Raw genomic sequence first — 24665 nt, 5'->3', positions numbered from 1 at the left:
AATTATATTTTATATTTAAATATTTGATGTGAAAAAAAAGTCATATTTCTCAGGAACAAAATGATATATAATAGGTATGGGTGCACTTACTATGAAAGAGGTAAATTATGGCTAAACAGAGAAATATCTCAAATACTAGGTTTTGTTTTGGTTCAGAACTTGGACAATTGCCTCTGTCCTTAAGGGGTTAAACAAATCTAAGTGTCAATATATGCACCGCTAATACTAAAATGTAATATTTTTCTTTCATCTATAATACATCTTTCATAGCTACGAAAACCATACATGTGACCATAATCGAAAAACAGAAATACATATATAATATGAAATTACTTACTAGCAGATCCTGCATGGGGCAATATTTTCAGATCACATTGACTGAACAGGGGTTTGTACGTTTGCATATTTGTTTATTTAAAGGGATTATATAGTGTAAGGAATACAAAGGGGTATTCCTAACACTATAGTGCTCTCTGGTCCCCAGCTCCCTCGCGGTCCCCCCACCTCCGGCGTATAAAGACCTGAATTTTTTTTTATTTACCTACCTAATTCCAGTGCCGAACTCCCTCAGTGCTGGGTCGGTGCTCTGCCTCCTCTGACGTCATCCAATAGGGGAACCTAGTGCGCATGCGCGGCAAGCACAACAAGCGCATTAGGCCCTTCCTATTGAATCAATGCTCTCCTGTGAAGATTTTACTGATGCTGGATATCCTCATACTGAGTGTTAGGGCATCCAGCATCAGTTAGGCAATCCAGAGTCTCAATGAGCTGAACTGGTCTGGGTGCCTATAGTGTCCCTTTAAAGGAAAACTATTATTTTTTTCTTATTATGGAAGATTAAACGTCACATGTAGTGTAGTCTTTTAGGCCCAGAGGAGGCGGGCTGAAAGCTAGCCGGATAGGAGGCATGTGTGGGTGTGGTGGGTGTGGGTGTAAAATGGGTGTGGCATTTAGGTTAGGGGTTTGGGTAGGGTTGTATAAATAACGGACATTTTGTCCCCTTCACCTCAGCCATCTTAAAAATAACGGCAAGGTGACAATTTCTACCCTGTTTCCTATCATTTATTGTTGCTTTTGCTTACCCCACGGCCAGGAGCATGGATATCGATGGAATCCTTGCTGCTCTTCGGGCTGAGGCCCTCCAGGACGGTGGCCGGCACCTGCAGGCCCAGCTGGTAAGGCTTCAGGGTGCCTCCTTGGTAGCTGCTCCCTCTGTTGGCAGCCAGGGTACTCCGCGACGCCGGGCGCGTCCCCCTACCCGTTACAGCCCCTCGCGGGAGGGTCGGGTGAGGGGTAGGAGCAGGAGCCCCGTTGCCGGCCCGCGCGCCAGGTCCCCCGCGGCCGCGGGCGGCAGCGAGTCTTTGCAGTCTGTCGCCTCCTCCCCGAGAGCTACCCGTGCGGCTGCCGCTTCTCGGGGAGGTGATGGCCGTCCCGCGCCGGTTCCTGCTCCTGTGATCTCGCGGGCCTCCAGGAGGTCGGCCGCGAGATCACTTTCCAGCACAACGTTGGCGGCGACCCGGGCACCTGACAGGCGCTCGGCTCATGGCGGATCTCAGGCGGAGCGCGAGCAAGTTAGGTCGGCGGCCGGCCCTTCTTCAGGAGTGGTGAGTAGGCCGCGAGGCGGCAGGGCAACCAGTAGGGTGTTGGGGGGTTCGGGGGGTCGGGGTATAGAGCCAGGTCCGGCTAATCGTGGGCACAGCCCCCCCCCCTTCTCATCCTCCCCGCTCTGTCTCCCCTGGCCCGGCCACTACCACACTCCCATCAGCCTCATCCGTTCAGCAGGCACTCCCATCAGCCTCATCCGGCCAGCATGCACTCCCATCAACCTCATCCGGCCAGCATGCACTTCCATCAACCTCATCCGTCCATCCTGCACTCTCATCAACCTCAGCCGCCCATCAAGCTCTCCCAACACTCTCTCCTGCCCATCCTACCCCCCTTGGACCCCTCCCTATGGGTCTGATGCCCTCTGCATCTGCCCCACCGTTAACTACGGCCCATGCTGCCCCCTCTGGGGCTCTTTCTGCCATGCCAGATTCACACACAGTTTTTACCACTTCTGCGGGTCCCCAATTACCTGGGATGGGTGGGCAGGGTTCTTTTTCACCTGTCCTGTCTTCACAGGTCACCCCTGGTCGGCTGACAAGTCGGTTCCCTGATGCTGTGACTGGTGCAGTGCTTCCTGCGGTCGCAGTTCCCTTGGGGCCGTTGCAGCCTGGTGGGCATGTTGAAGTCCCGCTGCTACCTTCCAATTCAGCTCCTGCAGGTGAGTACTCCGGTATAACGGGGTCGGGTTTGGGGGGCGCTGGCGCAGGGGAAGTGCAAGAATGGGGTTCTGTACTCCAGGCTATGAAGCAGGTTTTGCTAACCCTTGAGCGGGGATATCGCCCCGGGGCCTCCCCCCCGGTGGCTTTAGATAACCAACTTCGGGCGGGTTGGGCAGGTTCCGCAGGGTCTGATCCTTCAGCAGTCGCGGCGTCAATGCCCGCTAATATGACACAGGCCCCCAGCCCCTCAACCTCGGCGTTACTGACGGTGACGCCGGAGACTGCAGGGGGCACGGCCGGGGACGCCGCTGCTCTCTCGGGTTTGGGGGTTGCTCCGGCCGCGCACGGTGCGGCGTACATGTGCTGGTCAGCTCCTCTGGGCCTCCATCTAACGCCGGAATTGCGCGCGAAAATAGACAAGGGGGAATTTGTTGAAATTTTTTCTCTCCTCCCTATGGAAGATCTTCCCCGGGTGGACGCTGACGCTAAAGAATCCGAAAAGGACAAAGAAAAGTTTCGGTATCGGAAGATTCCGAAAACTTTCGGAAACTGGATCCAAGCTTTTTCGATCTTAGCCAGCGTGATAGGTGAGAAGACTCCCACCAAATGTTCTTCCCTATTTTGCTACCAGGACGTGATATGGAACGCTTGTCGGGTGTACGGCGGGTTAGGGTGGTGGCGGTATGATGAGCAGTTCCGCCAACGTTTAGCGGTTCGGCCTTCCATGGGCTGGGATCAAATGGACATTGGCTTGTGGTTAGCTATCATGACCCGCCCAGCCTCACATCAAGGGGGCCTGTCGTCCTTTCTTGGGGGGGCCGGCGCGGGTTCTTCAACCGCAGCGTCGGCCGGTCAACGTAAAACAGGCTGCTGTTATAACGATGGCCAATGCAAATTCGGGTCTAGTTGTCGCTTCAAGCATGAATGTTCGGGGTGCGGCGGGTCCCACCCCGCTTCAAAATGCTTCAAACGAGCCAAAACTGGCGACAAAGGGGACTCCGTGGGCGCTAACGGCGAAGACGCCGGTGGACGTCGACGCGATGCGCCCATGGCTAAATCGTTATAAGAATAAGAAGGCGGCTGCCTTATTACTGGAGGGATTTGGGCAGGGGTTTTGGATCCCTCACCGGCCTCGGCAGGTCTCCGGTTTTTGCAGAAACCTGAGATCTGTTTCTGAATATCCGGGGGTGGTCAGGGAAAAACTGGCGAAGGAAGTAGCGCTGGGCCGCATGGCGGGCCCATTTCGGGAATCGCCACTCCCCGATCTAAGGGTTTCACCGTTGGGCGTGGTGCCCAAACGGGAACCGGGAAAGTTCCGGCTGATTCATCACCTGTCGCACCCTCATGGGTGCTCGGTAAACGATGACATTGCAGCTGAATTATGCCGCGTTTACTATGCGTCCTTTGACGCTGCTGTGGGCATAGTAAGGGCCGCTGACCCCGGAGCACTCATGGCAAAAACTGATATCGAGTCTGCTTTTCGCCTCCTACCAGTTCACCCAGAGTGCCATCATCTCTTGGGTTGTGCATTTGAAGGTCATTATTACGTGGATATGTGTCTCCCGATGGGTTGTGCAATATCCTGTTTTTATTTTGAATGTTTCAGCTCTTTTCTGGAATGGGTAGTGAGAATGGAGTCCGGTTACGATTCCCTGCTTCACTACTTAGATGACTTTCTGTGTGTGGGCCCCGCGCATTCCCCGATATGCACCCGGATCTTACAAGCAGTGTTGGATGTGGCCTGTAAGTTCGGCGTGCCGCTGGCACCTGACAAAACGATTGGCCCTTCCACGTGCTTGTGCTTTCTCGGGATCGAGATTGATTCGGTCGTCGGGGAATGTCGGCTTCCGTTGGACAAGTTGGCTGATCTACGTGGGGTGGTCCAGGAGGCGAGCTCCTTGCGGAAGATCACGCTGCAACGACTTCAATCCTTGTTGGGCAAATTAAACTTTGCCTGTCGGATTATGCCCATGGGCAGAGTATTTAACCGACGCCTGGCGGCCGCCACGTCTGGGATACTGAAGCCGTTCCACTTCGTCCGCTTGACCAAACCGCTCAGGGAGGATTTAGCGGTTTGGGCGGTTTTTCTGGAAGAGTACAATGGTAGGTCTTACTGGCAGCAGCCCGAGGTAGCGAACTCAGTGCTGCACCTGTTTACGGATGCCGCGGGTTCGTCGGGTTTTGGAGCTATCATGGGAAAACAATGGTGCGCAGAACCTTGGCCAAGATCGTGGTTCGACTCGGGCCTGACCAAGAACATGGCGTTCTTGGAGCTTTTTCCCATTGTGGTGGCTCTCCATCTTTGGGGGCCGGAGATCAAGGACAGGCGTGTCGTGTTCCACTGTGACAATTTGGGCGTTGTCCAGGCCATTAATCGGTTGACAGCCTCCTCTCCTCCGGTGGTCAGGCTCCTGCGGAGCTTGGTACTGCGTTGCCTGTCTTTGAACGTTACATGTCGCGCTGTGCATATTCCCGGTGTAGAGAATACCACGGCTGACGCCCTTTCTCGTTTCCAATGGCAGGTGTTTCGTCTGATCGCGCCCGAAGCAGATACGAAGGGCCTTCCCTGTCCCAGAGAGCTATGGTCCCTTGGCCTGAGCGAATAAGGGAATGGATTCGGTCTTCAGTGTCGGATGCTACTTGGGCCCGGTACGGTAAGGCATGGGGGGACTGGGTCGCTCTGGAGCAGGACCAAGGTGGGTTTTCTTCATCTGCGGAGAGGGTTCAAGGGGTTTTACGGTTGCTCTGGTTTTGAGAGGCTAGTGGTTGTTCCCCAGCCACGGTATCGGGGAAGCTGTCAGGTCTGAGCTTCTGGTTCAACCTGACTCGAGTGCCGGATGTGACCAAAGACTGCATGGTCCGGCTTGCAATGCGTGGCTGGCGTAGAGGTCCGCAGCCTCGGGATTCCAGGAGACCAGTTTCTGGCGCACTGCTACTTGGTATCGCGTCGGTCTTATCCAGGGTCTGTTTGTCCGATTTCGAAGCGCGTTTGTTTCGGGTGGCTTTCTCTTTCGCCTTCTTTGGTGCTCTGCGGATTGGGGAGCTTGTGAGCCCTAGCAAACGGATTCCAGGCGGCTTGTTGTTCAATGATGTGTCTGTCGTGGATGATACGGTGCGTTTTTTGGTGCGAAAGTCGAAAACTGACATTTTTGGTAGGGGGGCATGGGTTTCCCTCTGCGCCATTCCCGGCTCGGCCGTCTGTCCCGTCGCAGCTTTTCAATCTTACGTTCCGTGTCGCCCGGGTGTTGTAGGCCCATTGTTAATTCATGGGGATGGGTCTTTTCTTTCTCGCTTCCAATTTCTCCGGGTTTTCCGTTTGGCACTCGAACAACTGGGTATTTCGAACACAGACTTTGGGGGTCACTCTTTTCGGATTGGGGCTGCTACGGAAGCCTCTCGTTTAGGTTTCTCGGACCAGGCCATTCAAAGGATTGGTAGATGGGAATCGGGGAGGTTTCGGTCATATGTGCGGCCCACACGTCTGATCGGTATCCCCCTTGTGTTTTCTCCACAGGGCCCGGCCGACGGATCTGGATAATCGGTCATTCCTACATCTACTGGGCCCACCTGCGGGCTGGGGTTCGCCCGGGTGGGACAAGGCTTGGAATACCTCGGGAACTGGCGGAGGTCCGGTGGTTCGGGTTCCGGGGCATGAAATGGGGTCAGCTGTTGCCTGAGGTCATGCAGTTATCCACTTTATTAGGAATCCCGGATGTTTTGGTGGTGCATCTGGGAGGGAACGATTTAGGTTCGCTGCCTGCGTGGGGCTTAGGGGAGCTGATCAGGCGAGACTTGGCGCGCTTGCGAGTACTTTTTCCGAAAATTTGCCTAATATGGTCAGGAATAGTTTCCAGGAACTATTGGAAGTGCGCACGCGATCAGGGAGCTATGGAGCGCTGTCGAGTAAAGATTAATAAGCGGGTTTCCAAATTTGTGCTAGGTGTCGGGGGCTTGGCAGTGCGACACCGTATTTTCGAGCGGGAGGCAGCAATCTTTTTTCGCCCGGATGGGGTCCATCTCACTGATGTCGGTTTGGACTTGTTTAACCTAGAGCTGCAGGATGCGTTGGAGCAGGCCATGGCGTTGCTTGGGGGTCGCGCCCGCTGATTTAGGCGTAAATGCAGCGGGGCTAGTGGCGGGTATGGTCCTTGCCGAACCAATTGGGAAGAGGAGTACAGGAAAAGAAGGATGCTGGGTCGGGCCCCCTCCCCTAACCTCGGGAAATGTTTGGGTATTTGCGCGTGCCCTCTGTGCCAGGAATGGTGGCCAGGGGTTGGCATGTGGTATTGGAAGGCCAAGGTGAAGGCCAGGTATCCTGGACGAGGGGGAGGGCTGATGCCTCGGTAGGGCGTGTACCCTAGAGGGTTGGTGGTACGGTTGGCAAGGACTAGTTCAAGTTAAATAATGCTTATACCTTGTTTTTATTTATGGTTGGTTTTATAAATATGTTTGTTAAATTATAAATAAAAGCTGTGGCCTTTTTATACCACACATATATGTTTCCTAGTTTTGATTGGGTTAAGGGTTTGAATGGGGGGGATGTATTGTGTCGCACCACACGATAACCGCTACCTACACACAAGGCCCAGAGGAGGCGGGCTGAAAGCTAGCCGGATAGGAGGCATGTGTGGGTGTGGTGGGTGTGGGTGTAAAATGGGTGTGGCATTTAGGTTAGGGGTTTGGGTGGGGTTGTATAAATAACGGACATTTTGTCCCCTTCACCTCAGCCATCTTAAAAATAACGGCAAGGTGACAATTTCCCTCCCTCCCTCCCCTTTTTTTGCTGTTTTGTTTCCTTTCTCTGTAGGTGTTCAATATCTTGTCACAGCCGGCGGGTATGGTCCTTGCCGAACCAATTGGGAAGAGGAGTACAGGAAAAGAAGGATGCTGGGTCGGGCCCCCTCCCCTAACCTCGGGAAATGTTTGGGTATTTGCGCGTGCCCTCTGTGCCAGGAATGGTGGCCAGGGGTTGGCATGTGGTATTGGAAGGCCAAGGTGAAGGCCAGGTATCCTGGACGAGGGGGGAGGGCTGATGCCTCGGTAGGGCGTGTACCCTAGAGGGTTGGTGGTACGGTTGGCAAGGACTAGTTCAAGTTAAATAATGCTTATACCTTGTTTTTATTTATGGTTGGTTTTATAAATATGTTTGTTAAATTATAAATAAAAGCTGTGGCCTTTTTATACCACACATATATGTTTCCTAGTTTTGATTGGGTTAAGGGTTTGAATGGGGGGGATGTATTGTGTCGCACCACACGATAACCGCTACCTACACACATGTGTATTGTTGGAAAGTATAGATATAATTAAATATTAAAACGAGAATTTTGGAGTGTTGATAACTTCGTGTCATAATAGCAAAATTGGTAAAATGATCAACCATAGCTGTTTTTAGATTAGTTATTTGGGCCTAAAGTTTTCGATTAACTTTTCATTTTTCTATAATTCTCTACTTCGTGCATAAGCCGAATAGTCTCTAATTCATACAGTTTTAGATAATTGATTTTGTTTAACCCCTTAAGGACACATGACGTGTGTGACACGTCATGATTCCCTTTTATTCCAGAAGTTTGGTCCTTAAGGGGTTAAGGTTTATGTCACAGCCGTGTAAGATTACTTAACATCTTACCGTTATCACGAGTGGCTCTTATATGATGTTAATTCATTGGACAAGGTGATTTTTCCTTACCGTGATTCTTCCAATGGATAAACCATCAGCACAGTTTTCATACACCTCAAGCTGGTAGGTTGAGTGATCAAATTTAGGTATGTGGTCGTTAATGTCTCTAATGACGATGGATACTTTAGCAATGGAGCAACAGTCAAGCAGGTTACCAGTATCATTGGCCACAATCTGTCAAAAAGAATGTTAAAAGATTGGTTTATATTCCTCTCAGTGCCTGTTGAAACAACAACAGTCTACGGTAAAAAAAACCAACAACAAAAACAACGTTTTAACTATTCATTAAACTTTATAACTAGCACATAACATCAATCAAATGAAGTTAGATGTTTTTTAAACATTATTGTTTTAATTCGTGAAATATAATTTAATACTGGATAAGTATTATATTGATATGAACTTGGAAGAGTGACTGATAAAAGGGTTCTTTTGAAAGGTCAGCCTAAACACCAAAACCACTTGAGCTTAATAAAGTGGTATTGGTGCAAAGATGACCTCTGTCATCTCACTGCTTAGCTCTAGCCAGAGCTTCCCTGACTGTTAATCACACAGTACACTAATGCAAACAAGTTTTATTTGGTCTTCATCTTACATTCAACTTCAGTAAGCCAAGTATTTACTTTAGAACATGCAGGGGGGTGGGGGTTCTTTAGTCTCAATGATTCACAACCCTGAAGCCTTTAAAACTCTGGTAATGGCCAGCTAATGCATGTATAAAGTAATGATCACTGCCATCAGTCTCCTGTTTGAGAAAAGATAAAACAGGACTACAGAGATCTTTCTATAAAGAAAGAATCTTTACACCACAAAACAATTGTGACAATGCTAATTTTTTTATACATTTTGTAAAATATCGTATATTAAATTAAAAATATGATATCTTTGGGGGCGTGGTCTGCGGCTGGAGCAAGCTGGACGTGTCCAGGTGAAGCTCCGCTCGGATCTAAGGGCCGACAGCTTACTATAGCACAGCGACACGGCTCTTTTTGCAGTGACCCACAGAGGTGCAGCCATGGATAAGCGGACGGCTAAAAAGCACCTGAAAAAAACGTCGGAACAGGGCGCAACAGTCTCCGATATGTTTGCGGCCTCCCGCGCCAGGAGACTGAGCTCCCAAGATGGCGGACGGGAGAGCCCCAGGATCCCACACACACCCCCTAGCCCGGAGGACGCAGCAGCCCGTGCACCATCGGAGGCTAATGCTGCTCAAATCTTGGAGAAGCTAGCGGAGGTGAGATCCTACCTTGCCACCGAAATTGCCAGGAACACCAATGAGGTCAAACTGGAGATCCAGGCAGTGGGAGCAAGAACGGCGGCATTAGAAACGAGGCTGGAATCGACGGCGGTGGCTCATAACGAAGCTGTAGCCCAGATTAACCGCTTGACTTCCAGGCTGACGCTGCTGGAATCCGCCATGGATCATTTAGGTAACAGATCGCGCCGAAACAACATCCGGTTGCGAGGACTTCCAGAACAGGAGGGAGAAGGCCCCCTGGCAGCAGTGATTACTGCTATTTTCAAGCCACTACTGCCTGACACGCCGGATCATCTGTGGCATATTGAGAGGGCCCATAGAGCACTTCGGGCGAAACGGGGGGACAACCAATACCCCAGAGACTTTATCGTGAAATTTCTTCACTTCCCCATGAAGGAGGCCCTCATGAAACGAAGCAGGGAAGGCCCAATCTGGTATAAAGGCGCAGAATTATCCCTGTTCCAAGATCTCACCCCAGCTACCTTACAACAACGTAGAGCATGGCGACCAATCACTACATTGTTGTAAAAACACCAGATCAGGTATGCTTGGGGACACCCATTCCGGCTACTGGCTTTCCGGGAGGGCCGCACCAGAGTTCTGCATATGAATGGTGACCCGACAGCGTTTCTACGTGAGCTGGGCATCCAGGAGACAGTGGAATTGGAGGCGTCCGCAGGGCGGATGGAGGAACTGCCACCCCTTCCACGAGAGTGGCTCTCGATGGCTGACTGAGGTATTTGTCAGGCGGCGTCCTCGGGCCCATCAGGAAAGGTGATTACCTCGGGCAGAGCCGCTGCTGGGGAGGGATTGATGGCTTATGTTGGGAGGGGGGTTTTCTTTTCTTCCCTCAGACATGGCCTCTCGACGGGTGACCCCCTGGGGTCCACATGGCCCTAATGCCGGGTTAACATGAGGGGGGGGCTCCATGATCCTTGGTCCCCAGATTTCTGAGGGGGCTACACCCGAATTGGGCGGGCTAGGGATGCTCTTGGGGCTATGCCCTCTTTTTTGCATTTTTTTTTGCCTGGGTAGGTCTCGTCGCCGAGAGTTCTGGCAACGGGAGTAGGAACTACCTCCCACTTGCCATTATTGTTTCATTACTTTATTGTTCACCTCTATGTTTACGGGACAATCACGGGGGGCTCTTTGACTGTATACCGGGCCGCCTCACGGTACTCCCCCAACGGGCGAGGGGAGGTGTCATGCTTTCTATGTCATGTGTAGATTTAATCTTGGGCGGCGGTGTGGAGTTCCTACTGTGGCACTGTTTAGTCTTCACATAGAGATGTTTTCTGTATTTTACATTGTTGTTAATTATGCTTGTGCTATTGTTGCGCGAGGAAGGGACTTTATAGGAGCTGCTCAAGTTTTATTATTCTGGTTCCTGAGCCGGGAGGGTGGCTGTAGCTGTGGGTTATATGCATGGGCTATTCCCACGCGTGGCATTGTGTCCCCGCCCCTGGCACGACCGTGTGGGGCGTAGGGGGAGGCACACAGGGGGCAGGGGTGAGGGGTGGATTTAAACAATACACACGGATGGGACGTTACTTGCTGATTGCGCATGGTGAGTCCTCCCAGTCCGAATGCAAGAACGGCGCTTTAGGGGCTCAAGTTTTGTTATCTGGGATCAGTTTTCTGCCGTGTCCTGTTACGTTTAATGGTTGGTACCCGCAAGGTACTACTCAAGGTCGGTCTGGGTCCCCGCTGCTCCAGGGTTCGTAGATACGGTCTGGAGGAGCTGGGACACAAACCCCAAATGGATCTGGCTATAAGTAAGACCAGACAATCTCTGTATCATAAGTTACTCTTTCACTTTTCTTCTTTAGTCTTTTCTATTCTTTCTTCCCTCCTCTCCCTTTTACCCGCTCCTTATACCTTACCCCTTGGGGGAGGACCGAAGGGGACCAGACAGTACGAATTATTGCAGGATAGCCGAAAAGGTATGGCCGCATCACCGAGTCACCACCAACGTGGAAAACATCAGAGGTGTGGGTCGCATAGTGACAGCTTAGGTAAGCACAGCGTTAACCTATATGACGAGTTATGCCTGTAAAACTATTATCCTTAAATGTTAAAGGCCTTAACGCCCCTAAGAAGCGACGCCTGATGTTCAGGGAACTTAAACGCACCAACCCTGACATTGCATTCCTGCAGGAGACACACATACCAGCATCAGCGAAATTTGCCCTCAGGGACCACACATATAGCAATGCGTATGAATCCAGAGCCCTTAACAAACGGAATGGGGTTGCCATACTTATAAATAACAAATGCCCGATCGCTATAGGCAAGATATATTCTGATCCGGGGGGGCGATATGTGTTACTATCGGGAACATTATTCTCTCATACGATCCATATCCTCAACCTATATGCCCCCAATGACCCAAATAAAGAATTCTGGTCAGAACTCACTCACATGGTCACCACTCTGCCTCATGGCATGATCATAGTGGGGGGGGACTTTAATGCGACACCATGTCCGGCGGCGGACAGAGGACCTTGCCATGGCCTTCCGCGGTCTCAAAGACGGGGCGGACAAGATAAACTATTACATACTTTTATGCAACATACAGGCCTTCTTGATATATGGAGAGCCCACCACCCCGACGTTAATGGCTATACATTTTATTCGAACCCCCACGACACCTATTCGAGGATAGACCTATTCCTGGTTAATCCTCTGACTGTAGCTAGGGTTGCCGATTCTGCCATCGGATCCATAACGTGGTCTGATCACGCGGAGATCACCATAACGCTCGATAAATTGTGTGCGACGTCTCCCTGGTCCTGGCGATTAAACACCTCTTTGCTTCGGGACACGGAGATCGTCACGAAAATTCGGGCGGATTTGACGGAATTCTTCGCAAGAGAAGCAGACTCTGGCCTCTCTGAGGCTACAATTTGGGCTGCTCACAAAGCAGTTATCAGGGGTACCCTGATACGTGAAGCGACGCTAAAGAAAAAGCGCAAACCCCAACTACTGTCGACTCTTTTGACGTCCCTGAGGAAAGCAGAATTAAAACACAAATCGGATCCTACCCCGGCCAGTCTAGAGACAGTGCAGAATTCACGGAACTCAGTTTGCGACGCCTTATTAGACGATACGGCTAGAGCGATGGTGTGGTCCAAACGGAACTACTACGAGAAGGCAAATAAAATGGACACGCTCTTGGCGAGGTCCCTTCGACTGCGGCACAGAGGCACACACATCACGAAAATCAAAGACACGACAGGCAAATATTATACTAACCCCACCGATATAGCTAAAGTCTTCACGGACTACTATACTAGCTTGTATAACCATTCACTGGGAGACTCTCCGGGTCCCCGCGACGAGGTGGGGGGGATCCGAGAATTTCTATCTCAGATGGAACTCCCTAAACTCCTTGACGCGGATGTGGTAACCCTGCAACAGCGGATCTCCGCTGATGAAGTTGACGCGGCTATATCAGCGTTAAAAAGCAATAAAGCACCAGGCCCGGATGGTTTCGACGGCAGCTACTATAAGGTCTTCCGTGAGGAACTTGTACCTCACCTAGAGACTTGGTGCAATAATTTAATGGAAGGGGGTACACCGGACAGAGATATGTCCCTGGCAGACATAGTTCTACTACCGAAACCTGGCAAAAACGAAGAGATCCCTGGAAACTTCCGCCCAATCTCCCTGATAAACCACGACTCTAAAATCCTAGCAAAGGTTCTAGCGGGCAGACTGAATCCGATGCTATCCCGATTGGTTCATCCGGACCAAGTGGGATTCATACCGGGGAGACAATTGTTCGAAAATACGAGACGCAATGTCGATCTGATTTGGAGACAGGCCACGAGGGGCACACCGACATTGATCCTGTCGTTAGACGCTGAGAAGGCGTTCGACAGGGTCAAATGGTCATATTTATTTGAAGTATTACAACACTTTGGTATCCCGGCCCAATTCATCACCGCAATCCGGGCCATGTACACTAACGTGCAGGAGTGCATACGGATTTCGGGCGCGAAGGTCACCCCGTTTCGCTTGAGCAACGATACTAGACAGGGCTGCCCCCTATCACCCTTACTATTTGCTTTATCTCTGGAACCCTTGCTACAGATAATACGCGCTTCTCCGGGCGTTGGGGGAGTTACAGTGGGTGGGCAGCGATACGTGGTCTCCGGATTTGCAGACGACATACTCCTAACAATAACGGACCCTAAAGGATCGATGGTGGCATTGACAAACATATTACAAACATATAGCGAAATAGCTGGTTACAAAGTAAACCTGAACAAATCTAGCGCGCTCCCCATAGGCATGACTGATGCTGACGCAACTTATATAGGATCAACTTACCACATACATGTAGAGCGGGACTCCATCAAATATTTAGGCATTCGACTGACGACCGACCCGACCCAATTATACCAACATAATTACACCCCACTAATTCGTACTTTAATGAACGATATGGAGCGTTGGCTGGACAAACCTATCTCATGGATCGGGAGGATCCACTCTGTCAAAATGAATATTCTTCCTAGAATACTTTTTCTATTTCAGGCCCTCCCGGTTCGCATAACTAAATCTCAGTTAGGGTCACTTCAACAGGATATAGGCAAATTCGTCTGGCAGAACAAAAGACCTAGAGTCTCCCGAAACGTGCTTTTTCGGGCGAAGAATAGAGGGGGCCTGGGACTCCCGAACCTATACTATTATTACGTCGCAGCGCAACTAACCCAGATAGCGTTTTGGCACTCTCCCCCGGAGGAGAGAAGGTGGGTGGATCTGGAAACCTCCCTTACGGGAGCAGATCTACCCCAATTCCAGATTTGGACCCCTAAAGAACATAGACCGACGGTTCAGACGAACTGTCCAGCTATATTGCATTCACTTAAGATATGGGATGAGAGTGCCGTAAAATACGGACTGACATCCTCCCCATCCTCGATGACCCCATTTCTGCGAAACAAAGCGTTCCCCCCCGGACTGGCAGCTAGGGACTTTAGAGGTATAGAAAATACGGGATTGCAGAGACTAGGACATCTATTCAAAAATGGCTCTATAGTAACATTCGAAGAACTGAAAACTAGGGCTGTATTAAGACCTTTCGACTATTTTCGTTATATTCAGCTAAGGGATTATGCACAAACTCCGCAGGCGAAGAAAGCGGCTCTAACACAACCAACGTTCTTTGAGAGGATGTGTCTCAAGGAAACGTTTCCGAACGGGTTAATCTCCTGCCTATACGCTTACTTGAGCACTCACACTTTGGAGTGGGGACGGATTACATATGCAGATCAGTGAGAGGCAGACCTAGGGGAGGAGCTGGAAGGCATAGAATGGCAGGAAATCTGGGAGGCCGCCGCGAAGTCCTCTGTGTGTGTCTCCTTGCAGGAACATTCATTTAAGACATTATTTAGATGGTACACTACACCGGTTAAACTACATCGAATGCATAAAACTCCGACGGATTTGTGTTGGAGAGGCTGTGGTCAAAAGGGCACCTACATTCACATGTGGTGGGAATGTCCAGAAGCGCAGGCATTCTGGAAGCGTATAGAGGCACTAGAGCGAGACATCTTTGACAAAGAGGTCAAAATAGATCCCTGGGTCTTCTTACTGCCTAGATCCCTAGAAAATTGGACACGAACGGAACAAAACCTTTTACATAAGATAAACTTAGCAGCCAGGAGAGTCTTGGCTCAAGTATGGTTACAGAGGGAAACACCTACACTCCCCATGGTGATACAAAAGATTAAAGATACCTTTCTTATGGACAAATTAACTGCAACGGTTAGAGGGACGATGAAAAAGTTTGAAAAGACTTGGGGCCCATGGATGGCGAACGCAGCTAGCGACTGAGGACGGGTGGGGTGGACTTAGTCCCCCACGCACCTGTTATCTCCTAATAGAAGCTACAAGCGGGCCAAATTTAGAAAGTGCCACCGTACGAGTAGACTCCATAGACCCCCTTGAAAGATAACTATCCACCGACTTACCCTAGGGCATACTCCCTTGTGGTCCAGTAATCAGTAACTTTACCTCTAGTGACAAACTGGTCGACCCCCACAAAACCCTCCCCCCCCTTTTTTTTTCCTCCTGCTCTCTTCCCCCCCTTTTTATCTTATCTTTACTACTCTTCTATTTGACCTTACATTCGTATTCCGACTCACCTTGTGCGACTTCGCAGCATGGATTTAACATTAGGGTTCAAAGATTAGGGATGAGACGGCTTAGATATTCTGAGAATATACACCGCTCCCGAACAGGAGGAGCCTACTGGAACACTGTCATTCCTGTCTTGTCGAAAGACGTATATTTAGTTGCGCGTTATTTAATTTTTATTTTAATTTAAACCTCAGGGCGGGATGTCGGGTATGGCGTGTTTTTGAATTGGGTCGCAGACACATTGCACGGATTCCTTGTAAGGACACCACATGTTATACTATATCCGGCATTATCTTCATTGTTTATACCTGTGCAATTACTGTTCAAAGTACATTAATGTGTGTCTGTTTAAAGCTAATGGAAGTCTTGTTTATGCTGTATCTTTCATCCTGTCTTGAAATAAATAAAGAATTAAAAAAAAAAAAAAAATATGATATCTTTATATTTTGTTCATATTTTTTTGCATATGTTTTATATCTTCCAGATATGTTTAGAGCCTAATACTTCTCACTCTATGTAATCCAAACGCTACAGTTTCTACTTAACTACAATAATGTCCCCCTTACCGTGTGAGGGAATAAGTGGTGAGTTTTACTTACCTTTCAACCCTCGCAGCACTGGTCTCTGTGGGGAAGTTCCCCCATGGCTCATGTTTGGGGGATTGGAGAATTACATACACTCTGGGGATTGCTATATCACAATACTTCCCTGAGTATAATCATTAGCTCTTATAATAGCTGTTCCTGCTATGCTCTCTGGGCTAGCAGAGGTCTACCCACTGGAAGCTAGATCCTGGTTTTGGGTCCAGGGTGGGTGGAGGACAGCGAGACCCCAACCAAGCTGTGGTGGTTCGTGGGGTTTACGGTGGTTATGGTGTTCCAGTGCAGTGCTTATGGTACTCGCAAGTACTAGGAAGCAGCGATTGACAGAGGTAACCGGTCGGGGTGCCAGGCGGTCCATCACAATGTGCATGTGCAGTAAAACACTCTATAAGACCATCAGATTAAAGTAGCTGTGTTTTACTCAGTTATTTCGTCAGAAGCGCCAATCAGAATGACGGGCACTCGAGGAATTTAACCCTGCAAATCAAACATTGCTTTTCATGCAGAACGGCAATATTTTCACAAGCAAGGAAAAAACTAGAGGGACATGACATCAAGACCACTTCATTGACATAAAGTGGTCTTGGTGCCTACCGAGTCCCTTCAAGTACTGCAATGACTGGAAGAGCATTACCACAAGGGCACGCTAACATCATGTATATGTACCATGAAAATTAGACAAACATACCTCCACCTCTGTTGATTTCATTTTCTCGTAGTCCAAACCAACCGAGTCACTGACTAAGACCTGCACCTGTCCTGTGTTTCTTATTCGTGATGGAGACACCGAGTACAAATGAGCATATGTCCCCCTGAGGGTCAAATAGAAGACTCCATTCTGATCCTGCAAATAAAGGAATAATCACAGTTATACTGAGACACGGTTGTATACAAAGTATGTGATCATATTAAGAGTACATAGAAAGCAGCAAGGCTATAAACAAATACAAAGTCATACTATCACTACCATGAATACATACAAATTACTTTGTCACGCAAGCAATACATGGCATGCTATTAGTTTATACACATATGGTGCTAAACACCATACTCAAGCAAAAGCTTTTTGCCCACAATTCCAGTTTTTTAACAAGGGCTTGTACTTGTAGGTGAAAAATGTTAGGGTGCTGGAGCTCCTGACCAAAAAAAAAACAGTTCTCATTGGCTTGCTCCAGGAGAACACCAAAGAATGTCAGGAAGTACATTGCTTACTTCCTCTGCAGAAAAAAAAGAAAAGCAATGACCTCTGCAGAAAAAATGAAAAAGTACAGCAAAATATATCTGAGAAGAAAATAAATTCACATTTATAGTCAATCTTAGGTGCATCTAGCAGACAGTCTAGTTCAGTGGTTCCCAAACTGTGTGCCGCAGCGCCGTGGTGGGCACGCAGAGGCGCTGCATAATATTCCCCTGGTACTATGATCATATGATCATAGTACCGGGAACCGTCCGTGGCTTACTCTTCCCTGCCGGCTCTTCAGGACTGTAGAGAGATCAGAGATCTACCACTCCGGGCCGCTAGCACTGAAATACTAGCAGCCGGCAGGGGAGGGAGAGTGATCCCGGGGAGCTGTAACCTGCAGTTCCACCGGGTTCTCGTCTCGCAAGTTCAGAGCGGTGCCGCGATTACCATGGCAACACTCCGAATCTCGTGAGAGTGAACTCTAGCTTCAGGAGCTGCAAGAGTTCATTCTCACCACTGGGACCACCATGGCTTCACCACCGGACCACCAGGCCTTACTACTGTCCCCCCTATATTTATGAATTTTCCCTCCTACACCCACAGACCCACAATAACGCCCTCCACACACACACTGCCACCTATAAACACACACTGCCCACACACACACACACATTAACCCCATAAACACATATTACCCCCATACACACACTCTGCCCCTCCATAAACACAAATTGCTCCTCCATACACACAAACTGTACCCCTCACACACTGCCCCTCCCCACACCGCACCCCCACTGTCGCCCCCACAAAACATGCCCCCCACACACACTGTACCCATCACACACACACACTATACCCCTCATACAGCCTGCCCCCACACACACTGCACTCCCTTCATGCACAAACTGCCCCACATACACACACACTGCACCCTCCCACACACACTCTACCCCTTACGCACAAACTGCCCCACATACACACACACTGCACCCCCTAACACACACACATTACATCCTTCACAAACACAATGCACCCCCATACACACACTGCACCCCTCACATGCACACGCTGCAACCCTCACACCTACACACTGCACCCCTCACACACCCACACACACTGCACCACTCATACACTGTAATAAGTGGGGGATGTGATTAACAGACAAACTGTATGCCAATGAAGTGTTATTGTGTTCTAATACAGGGATTCAAGCCCCCATTCTACCCTTAGGCAATAATGGAGTCCTCTGTGAAGCACATGGCCTTTCACCAGACAAAATCAGTTGGGTTGTTGATAAACTCCTCCTCAATTCCCTTCCAATGCAACCCCCCTGCCCCCAGGAGGCACTCTGGTTCTGTTACATCCTAAGGGATTGACTAAGAAAGGTGTGTCCAGCAGAAGGAGGGACTAACCTGTTTAAAGCCCAGTGAATAGCACATTTTCGGTCTCTCTTTTAAATTACCTCTCTTCACCTTCTCTCTCTCTCTCTCCCCTCTCCCTACTATACACACCCTCTCTCTCTACTCTCAGCTGCTGATCAATGAAGTGGTAATTGTATCACGTGTCTATGCCTGTTTTACTATGTTAATTTAGCCTACTTTCCATTCAGTCAATGATTCGTTTTAGTAGCAACATATACTAGCCTATTTCAAATGTATATGTATTGTTTATTTGTTTAATTAGCCTCTATTAATAAATATTATTAAATTGCCGAAAGCAAGGAGTGTGGACTCTGACTTTACACTCGGTTTTTAAGTTATTATTTTTAGTTATTAATGTTATTATTAATTCCCAGTTTATTCCAACTTGCGAGTTAAACGTTTATTACATACACATATACACATATTGCACCCCTCACACACACTACTGTACCTATCCCCTACTACAGCCCCTAACCCGGCAGATCCCAGGTAAGTTGGCAAACTGGTCCTAAACAGTTTCACTACTTACCCTGGGAGGGCACTACGGCACTAATGGCACCATAACTAAGTGATGTAGTGGTTATTGTGCCTGGATTGTTTCTTTAAATAATCTACCAGTGCCCCTCCCAAGATTAAGTTCTGGATCTGAGCCTAAACGGCAAACATTTCTGCCAAACAGGGGCCCAGTATAAGCGCTGTGCTGTACATATTTACAACCTAGAACATTGTTTTGACTTGGGGCACCTATATATTAAGGGCGCCTTGAATCGAAAAAGTTTGGGAATCACTGGTCATGTTAATAGAAAAAAACGACCCCGCTTGATATATAAACAAATATATATAAACTTTAAACAAACCAGCGTACATGGGTACGACACAACACTGTGTGTATAGCTTAACTGAAACTGGTGCACTAACAAGGATTTTTAAATGTTCACAAACGTTGCTTAAGTGAAAAAATACATATTTATCCAGATCAACATTTTGACACCACCTAGGCCTTTATCAATAAATAACTCAAACTTGAGTTTGAAAGATTTTAAAATTTAAGAAAATTCATAATAATATCTGCAATAAGCAGAAAGGGGATTACACACATATAGCATATATCTTTTGATACCATATACCTGTCAATGTGTATATTAGATTACTACTATGCAAATATAATCAGATAATATGCTCTTTTGTAGCATACTTTATAAGAGGCATTTTATACGTTTGGGTAATCTGCTTAAAACGGATGTCATTTCGATCTCATTTGTTGGTTTCTTTCAAACATGTCTCATTTATAGTTTTAAAAAAATACCCACTATTTTTTATAGAATAACCTCTGCATGAACAAACTAAATCATAAAAGAAACAGAGCAGAGAAAATGTCTGGCTGGGAGGAAATGACATCTACAACTACATTGCAAACATTTATCTTCTGATATAATTCATTTTTTTTTTCTGGGTGTAGTTCAATATATTTGTATATTATGTTTATTTGACTTTACTGATAAAGTGCCATTATCCACGGAATTGTACATAGATAAACAGTTTATATGGATAAACGTATGTGAACACCTGACCATCACACCTATATGAGCTTATTGGACATCCCATTCCAAATCCAAAGGGCATTAATATTGATCCCTTCCTTTGTGGCTATAACTGCTTAAACTCTTCTGGTAAGGATTTCCACAAGACATGGAATTGTGTTTGTGGGAATTTGTGACTATAAACCCACAAACAATCCTTTGTAATGTCAAACTCTGATGTTGGGTGAGAAGATCTGATTTGCAATTGTCTTTACAATTAATCCTAAAGGTGTTTAAAGGAACACTACGGTGTTAGGAATACAAAAATCTATTCCTAACACTACAGTGTCTCTCTGCCCCCTCCCTCCCTTACACTTACCTGATTTCAGCGCCAATGTTCCTAGGCTCTATGGGTCAGATTCCTTCCTTCCCCAGTCGATGGGGGGAAACCTAATGTGCTTGCGTGACAAGCAATGCTTTCAATGCATTCCTATGGGGATTTTAAAGACGCTGGGCATCCTCATGCAAAGCTTGAGAACATGTAATCTCCATGAAATAGCAGAAAGCACATCTAGTGCCACTAAAGGCAGTATTAGCACTGCAATGTAAACAATTCATTGCAGTTTCTTTGAAACTACAATGTTTTACATTACAAGGCGAAGGGGGACAGGGACACTGCACCCAGACCACTCCAATGAGATGTAGTGCTCTTTGTGCCTATAGTGTTACTTTAATGATGTTGAGGTCAGAGATCTGTGCAGGACACTCAAGCTCGCCCACGATAAACTTGTCAAACCATATCTAGATGGACAGTCATGCTGGAACAGGAAACAGGCATCCCCAAACTGTTGCCACAAATTTGAAAGTACTGTTCAAAATGTTTCTGTATCAAGTAGCTATGCTAACTCTTCACTGGATCTAAGGGGCCTAAGCCAAACCCTGAACAATTGCTCTAGACTAATATCCCTCTTCCATCGCGCTTTACAGTGGGCACTATGCATTCCAGTAGGTCGCATGCTCCTGGCTTCTGCCATACTCCGATACTTCCAGTCCAGTGGTGGAGTGCTTTACATCTCTCCAGCTGACATTTGGCATTGCACATGTTGATGTGAGACATGTGTACAGCTGGTCACCCATGGAAAGCCATTTCAAAAGCTCCAAATGTTGATGATGATTCATGACATAGTTTGGAATTCTGTAGACTGTGCGTGATGCAACGGATCATAAGGTGATTTTTGTGAGTTATTGCTTCCGCATCCCAACTCTATGAGTATGTATGGTCTAACTCTTTGTGGCTGGGCTGTTTGCTTCCACTTCACAAGAATAGCACTAACAGTTAAGCAAGGCATGTCCAGTAAGGCAGAAATTTACAAACTGACTTGTGGCAAAGGTGTCATCCACTGGGTTCTTCAGTACGACCCTTTGTACTGTCAATGTTTAATATTACAATGTTGATATTAAGTCAAGCGGTGGCACCAGGGGACTTTGGGTAGAGTCACTACTATAGAAAGCTGTAGTAGTGATGTTACTTACAGTGTTGTTATAAAAATACAGACCCCATCTAACACACTGCAAGAATACATTGAATCCATCTGTCATTTCGAAGAGATTAATCAATAAAACTCAAACAGTGGGTCCGATAGTCAATCACACAAGGTGCCACATGACTACTAGATAAACAACCTAATGCAATTGCAAAAACAAAACAAAAATAGAATGAGTACTCAGCGTTTTACAATGTATATATTATTAAGACCAGAGCTTCACTTCAACTTTTCATGTTGACATTATCACTGTCACTTTAGTTCTTTCATTTGTCAATCCAAAGATGGATGTGTAAAATGACAGAGAATTATTTACTAAACAAAAAAAAAAACTAAAAATCAAATTGCAAAAAATGATGAATAATTACCTTGTCTGGGTCATTAGCCGTAATAGTTAGATTGCTCACTGGGACCCGGGCAGCCGAATGTTCCTCTATCTCTCCCATAAAGCTGGTTGAAGGGGCGACATTTTTGAAATTGCAATCATCGATATCACAGTTATAAAACTGAGGTTTATTATCATTCACATCTAGAACCCTTATTGTAACTGTTGTGAAGCTGGTTGCATACTCTCCTTTAACATTAAGTTTCTCCTCTTGGGCCTGAGAAGAGAAAATAATAAATTGCTGTGTTAATAACTTAATGTAACAGAAATAAAAAAAGAAAAATAAGTGGCTTGGCATTCCTCTCCGATCAATCAGAAATGTCTTCTTTTTTTATATTACTCCTTATCTGTACTTTATACTACTCCTCACCTCTAATTTTTCTGGACTTTAAAAAGTCTTATATTTATCAGTACAATTTTATATTCTATATTTCACAGATCTCTCAAACAATCTAGTATTTCAGGCAGTGGAGCCTGTACCATACTCAAATAATACGTAGTTATAGAAGTGTAACAATCTTTCCATTGTAGAGACTGCAAAGACGGAGCACAGTCATATACGCAAGATTTGAACAATTTGAACAATTTAAACAGGTTGAACAATTTAAAAGAGGCTGATGATGCTGAATTGATTCATATAACTTACCATCACTTCCAACTGAACCTGATCACCTTCTTCCTCTAAATCTTCCCGGTTAATTAATCCAGATACACACATTAAACCAGTCACACTCAGGCTGAACAGGTTAGGATATGAAGCATCTATTGATTAAAGAAACCAATTGAACTTAGGGATTCTCAAACAATTAATAACTCAGTTTCAGATCTTGTTAGGCAAAGTAAATATTGTGTCTCCCTGTATATCCAGTATTGGCCTCAATTTAATATTTATTGATACGCTTTTCAAATTATTTAACCCCTTCAGGACCGGCCTGTTTTGGCCATGTTGTACGTCAAGGACCAGGGCTCTTTTAACACTTTTGTGGTGTTTGTGTTTAGCTGTAATTTTCCGCTCTCTCATTTACTGTTCCCATACAAGTTATATATTGGGGTTTTTCAGGACAAAAAGGGCTTTCTTTACATACCATTATTTGTATCATGTCATATAATAAAATATGGTGAAAAATTAAAAAAAAAAACATGTTTTTTGACTTTTGCTTGAAAAATCTTTTACTTACCTACAAAAGCTAATGAAAAAAAATTTGTCCTGAGTTTAAAAACACTCAGTGTTTATGTGCTTTCCTTTTGCAAGTTATAGGGCTATAAGTACAAATAGGAAATTGCTGTTTCAAAATATATATTTTTTAAAATGTATCAATAGTGACATTGGAACACTGTTATCTGTCATAAATCTCTGAATCACACCCTACATGTACATATTTTTTTAAAGTAGACAACCCAGGGTACTCAATATGGGGTATGTCCAGTCTTTTTTAGTAGCCACTTAGTCACAAACACTGGCCAAAGTTAGCGTTCATATTTGTTTGTGTGTGAAAAAAGTAAAAAACTATATTGAACGCTAATTTTGGCCAGTGTTTGTGATTAAGTGGCTACTAAAAAAGACTGGAAATACCCCATTTGCAATACCTTGGGTTGTCTTCTTTTGCAAATTGTATGCCATCCTGGGGGTAGTTCTCATTTCTGGGCTACCATATGCTCTCAAAGGCAACATTGCCAACCTGGCAATTTTCAATGTAAAAATATTTGACCTTATATTTGATCCTGTAACGTTCAGAAATGCTATAAAACCTGTACATGGGGGGTACTGTTATACTCAGGAGACTTTGCTGAGCACAAATATTAGTGTTTCAAAACAGTAATATGTATCACAACAAATATATCATCAGTGAAAGTGCCGTTTGTGTGTGAAAAATGCAAAACAAAAGTCACTTTCACTGACAATATCATCACTGTGATATGTTTGACAGTTTTGAATCACTAATATTTGTGTTCAGCGAAGTCTCCCGAGTAAAAAAGGAACCCCCATGTACAGGTTTTAGGGTGTCATAGAAAGTTACAGGGTTAAATACAGTGCTAGCAAATGAAATTCTCTGGACTTTCGGCCTGGGTTGTCAGGCAGGTCCCTCAAATTGCAATCAATAAAATTACTTAATTATGTAGAAATATTACATAAATACGCACATAGAATTTAAATATATATACATATTTATATATTTAAAGTCTACGTGTATATTTATGAAATTATTTATGTAATTTTCTATATGGTTATAGTGATGCCCCGAACTGTTCGCTGGCGAATAGTTCCCGGCGAACATCGCTTGTTCGTCATCATTGAGTAAACTTTTACCCTGTACCTCACAGTCAGCAGACACATTCCAGTCAATCAGCAGCAGACCCTCCCTCCCAGACCCTCCCACCTCCTGGACAGCATCCATTTTACATTCATTGTGAAGCTGCATTCTTAGTGAGAGTAGGGACAGTGTAGCTGCTGCTGATGTCTACCAGCGTGTGTGTCAGGCTCACAGCGTATACTGTGCCCACTTGCCCAGTGCCACCACTCATATCTGGTGTCACAATAGCTTGCATTTAAAAAAAACTAAACTTTTTTGACTGTAATATAATAGCAGTCAGTTTCCTTCACTAGTGTGCGTTTCAGGGCCTGCCCAGTGCCACCACTCACTCACTGGTGTCACA

At 46.6% G+C, this 24665-nt stretch overlaps 1 protein-coding gene across 1 annotated transcript in view; it reads right to left on the bottom strand.

Moving 5' to 3' along the window:
• The window catches only part of CDHR2 (cadherin related family member 2), a 173225-nt gene that overhangs the window by 49935 nt on the left and 98625 nt on the right, over positions 1-24665 (bottom strand). Inside the window, exons 11-14 of the mRNA XM_063447280.1 lie at positions 22657-22772; positions 21994-22227; positions 16646-16801; positions 7957-8121 (exon numbers count right to left, since the gene is read on the bottom strand). Coding sequence (XP_063303350.1) covers positions 7957-8121; positions 16646-16801; positions 21994-22227; positions 22657-22772 — 671 coding nt within the window. The remainder of the gene's footprint in view (positions 1-7956; positions 8122-16645; positions 16802-21993; positions 22228-22656; positions 22773-24665) is intronic.

The sequence above is a fragment of the Pelobates fuscus genome, chromosome 3 (assembly GCF_036172605.1).
Source record: "Pelobates fuscus isolate aPelFus1 chromosome 3, aPelFus1.pri, whole genome shotgun sequence".
In the NCBI taxonomy this organism is placed as follows: Eukaryota; Metazoa; Chordata; class Amphibia; order Anura; family Pelobatidae; genus Pelobates; species Pelobates fuscus.
This window is presented reverse-complemented; position numbering and strand designations above follow the sequence as displayed.